We start from the raw sequence: 4,036 nt of genomic DNA, 5'->3' as shown, positions 1-4,036 counted from the left end.
TCTTTATCATTATATTCATATCCAATTCTTTATGGTTTCACATTTGACTTTATTTTTTTTTTCACCATTATTATAATTTTATTGGATTTTTTTTAAATAAAGGTTTGATAATTCGTTGGGAAAATATTTTATGATTTTTCAGCATTGAAAGGAAAATAAGATGACACTGTAGAGAAAAGCTCTCCTCTTAGTTTAGTTGGGTACTTGATTCGGACTTTACCTGAGGGCCTATCAAATAATGAATTTAAAGATAATTATAATCATAATAGAACTAGAAAACTGAAACGATGGCACAGAAGTTATTATTATAGTTTATTAAAAGTTAACATGATATTGTAATTATTTTCTTCATGATCAATAACATAAAAAAAAAAAAGGATTTTATGTTTAGTAATAATCCTTTTCTAAAAATCAGAGTTATTTTCTACGTCTGAAAATTTTCAATTAAGCACTTACATCCCTTTTCGAGGCATTTCATCTATATTTTAGTCTAAATTATATTTTTTTACATAAGAAGAAATGTTATTTTATAATAAATCTATAGTTTTTTCTATTAAAGGATTATAACGAGAGTTCTAATTGATTTGAGGGTAAAATTGAAAATAAATATAGTGATGCTCCTCAAATAGTTCTAGAGCTAGATTTGAGGTTGGCCCAAGTTATTATTAAAAGTAACATAAACAAGACAGGAGTACTTTCTGTCTTGTTGATCTGGGGGTTTACAGTACAGCTCACAAGGCTGTTTTGCTTTGTTGCTTTGATTGCGGACTTCAAACTCAAACTGTAGAAGAGAGATGAAAGCGCTGCCTTCATCGTCTTCAAAAGGGCCTGTCAAGTTCAGGATGTAAGTTTTTTTTATTTTCCCTTTTCTTTTTCTTTAGGGTTTCTTTCAAGATTTCTTGATATAACTAGAAACTGAGAGGAAAAATCAGGCCAACAAGGGAGAACTTGGTGCCAATTCGTCTGGACATAGAATTAGAGGAGCAGCGTTACAAAGATGCCTTCACATGGAATCCCACGGATCCAGACTCTGAGATTACCATCTTCGCTAAAAGAACTGTCAAAGACTTGAAGCTTCCTCCTCCTTTTATTATGCACATTGTTCAATCCATACAGGTCCTGTCCAGCTCCTCTTCACTTTTTTTTTCTTTCCCCATTAATTAATAAGAGCAGAAGCATGCATTTAAGATTACCCTTAATTTATCTCTATTGTTATTGTTATTATTATTTGGATCAGACACAATTGGCCGAGTTTCGATCCTATGAAGGTCAAGATATGCTGTACACTGGAGACAAGATTGTGCCTATTAAGGTTTTTCTTTCTTGCACCGAGTATTGTTCGCTTACTGTTCTGTTTGATTTCGGTTGCTTGCTTTAATATGGAAGGATTTTGCTTTGTTTCTTCGATCTCAGCTCGATCTTCGCGTGAATAACACTCTTATAAAGGATCAGTTTTTGTGGGTAAGATAGCACTTACTAATAATGAACCTTCGTTTCACTCGTATTCGTTCATATGCTCTATATTCCTTCACCAGTTTTTATGGATCTGTTTCTTTTAATGCTTTTACTGATTGTCAATTTCAGGACATGAACAACTTTGACAGTGATCCCGAAGACTTCGCTAAAACCTTTTGCGACGATTTGGGTATTCAAGACCCTGAAGTTGGAGTAAGCAAGGCTACTACTCCATTATCAGTACTTCCCCTTCTATCTCATTCGTCTAAATGTTGATTCCTCGAGACTAACATTACCTTATTCTTTGCAGCCTGCAGTTGCCTTTGCTATTAGGGAACAGCTTTATGAGGTGACAACCTTTACTCCATACTTAATGTTTTTCCTTCTTTTTTTTTCTTTTTTTTTTTGTTAGAGTTAGATGCATTTCGATTTACCATATCTATATGCTACTTGTTGTGCCAGACTGCAGTTCAAAGTGTAGCTGCTGCAAGAGAAATCAGAATGAGTAAAAAGGGACGTCGTGGTGCCGAATATGTTCCTGCAAGGTTTCTTTCACAAGTCTTGTTCTTGTTACTAAACATTTTTTTCATTGTGGAAGAGGGTGTATGTTGAGATGATTTTAATGTGAAACATTGTCAGAACTTGAATCTCACTGACTCCCTCTCTCTCTATTGCTCATAGTAAAGCAGGTGGTACTTCATTGGATTTGATGAAGTTGTTCAACAACAAATACAGTGTGGTTCGGTATGTGGTTTCTATTTCTACCAAGATTAATAAACTATAAGTTTGCTGAGACTTGAAGAATATACATATTGTATTGTAACGTTAATTTGCAGTAATTGTAATGCTTCAAGGCAAGGGAACAAGTTTTTAATAACTGTAGTTTCCTACTCTGCATCATTATAATGTTCAATGCATGTTTTTTCATAAATTAAGTGCAGCATATACCTTGTATCTCCTTTCTCATACCCCTCATAGAACACCTTTTGTAACTTCGTTGTTCCTCTTCTTTTCTTTGAAACTGAATTTCACATAAGCTTCCCCCAGTAGTTCTTGAGAATAACATGCTGATATTGTCCCAAGAATGGTAAAGAGAAGGAAAGGAGAAAAAATGGATCCTGTTATTGTTAAGAACTGGAGGACTCTGTTCCATCATTGCTTGATACCAGTAATCTAAAATCAAGTTGTGATGTGGGGAGGGATATTTAAGAAAAAGAGGGTCACCCTTATTTTCTTTCATCATTATATATTCTACCCCCTGGTCACTCAAGTGCTTATTTCCCTGTCTATAGTTTACGCAGACATCTCCAGCTGCGTGTTGTTCTATCCATAAATCTTTCTTTGACTTATGCAGATATTTTTTTTTTCTTTGCGATGCGCCATCTTTGAAATGATATATTTTCGTTCATTGTGATTCATGTCCAGTATGCATTGAAGATTCCATTATCATGAAATTTTAGTGGCAGGAAGCTTACGAGTGTTTGTTGATTTTCTTGTACGCCTCAGGAAAAGAAAGGATTGGGATGTGTATGGGCCTATGGTTGATCTCTTATCAAATGAGGAAGTAGATGCCCTTGAAGCACGGGAAGAGAGGAATGCTCGATCTATGATTTGACAATATCAGCTGGGAGCATATGTATTGATTGCCAAGAGAATTGGGAGCCCAGTTCTATGAGATAGGTTGTGTTGCTGCCACTTGCTTCTTGTTTCAAATGCCAGGAGCTTCAGCTGTATGCGAATGACACTTGCCATTATTGTGCGCCAGTAAATCCTGGAGGGGCAACACAAGGGAATGCGGCCCTTTGCATTTTCTATGTATTTGAATTAATCAAAAACTCTCAAACAGATGGCTTGGAAGTGGAGAGGCATGTGCTTGTCAAGAGTCAAGTATCTCATGCGATGCTTAAAGATTTCCTTGTAAGAATTCTTTGGCATTATGATGGGCATGTAACAAATAATACTGCTATTAGAGACTGGGATATCAATTCTCTCAACAAGCTGTGTATATTATTACATTTCAACTTGAGCTCTGTGAGGGACTGCTGCTTTAGTTTCCATCATCGGCAGCCTATGGAGCTCGAAGAACTTCGAACGCCAAAGGGAACCGGTTGGTAACCATGAGTATGAACATGGACTATTATTTTTAGTCAGAAAATGACATTTTCTTCTAATTTTGAAATAAAAGCTATCATGAATGGTTATAAATTTTAGATTGACAACCTGAGGATCGGTCAGAATTAGTTAAAGAAAAAATAAAAAACGAAATTGAGTTTACCTGATCTGATTTTTTTATTTTAGAAAAAAATAATATTATTTTAATTTTTTTTACAAAACTCTCTTTATTTCAGGTTAATCTTTGTTGAATTTTAAAACTATATTATCAAGGAACATGGACTATGCTTACGGCCCGCATTCCAACGCACAAGACCCAGCTCCATTTTGGACATGTTTTTCCAATAATACCTATGATTTACCACAGGCAAATCGAAGAAAAAAAAAAACCCTATACAAGCAGCATCAATTTTAATTTCTTAAGGAATATTTGAATCAATTCTCTCCTAATTGTATTTTTTTTTTCAGA

At 34.8% G+C, this 4,036-nt stretch overlaps 1 protein-coding gene across 1 annotated transcript; it reads left to right on the top strand.

The window, feature by feature from the left end:
* The first annotated feature begins 660 nt into the window (after positions 1–660).
* On the top strand, positions 661–3,501 carry BSH (transcription regulatory protein SNF5, putative (BSH)). Its single transcript, XM_011001037.1, has 9 exons — positions 661–844; positions 933–1,116; positions 1,238–1,312; positions 1,414–1,461; positions 1,585–1,668; positions 1,766–1,804; positions 1,918–2,000; positions 2,137–2,199; positions 2,962–3,501. Exons 1-9 carry the CDS (start codon positions 795–797, stop codon positions 3,068–3,070), a joined length of 735 nt encoding a protein of 244 aa, XP_010999339.1. The 5' UTR covers positions 661–794; the 3' UTR covers positions 3,071–3,501.
* Positions 3,502–4,036: the final 535 nt, after the last annotated feature.

This window comes from Populus euphratica, unplaced genomic scaffold, assembly GCF_000495115.2.
Source record: "Populus euphratica unplaced genomic scaffold, PopEup_1.0 scaffold151.1, whole genome shotgun sequence".
Lineage (NCBI taxonomy): Eukaryota > Viridiplantae > Streptophyta > Magnoliopsida > Malpighiales > Salicaceae > Populus > Populus euphratica.
This window is presented reverse-complemented; position numbering and strand designations above follow the sequence as displayed.

Coding starts and splice junctions, on each gene's coding strand:
- BSH (XM_011001037.1), top strand. CDS start 795: ATGAAAGCGCTGCCTTCATCGTCTTCAAAAGGGCCTGTCAAGTTCAGG. Junction 1,462..1,584: donor TAAAGGATCAGTTTTTGTGG/GTAAGATAGCAC, acceptor TGTCAATTTCAG/GACATGAACAACTTTGACAG. Junction 1,805..1,917: donor TTAGGGAACAGCTTTATGAG/GTGACAACCTTT, acceptor TTGTTGTGCCAG/ACTGCAGTTCAAAGTGTAGC.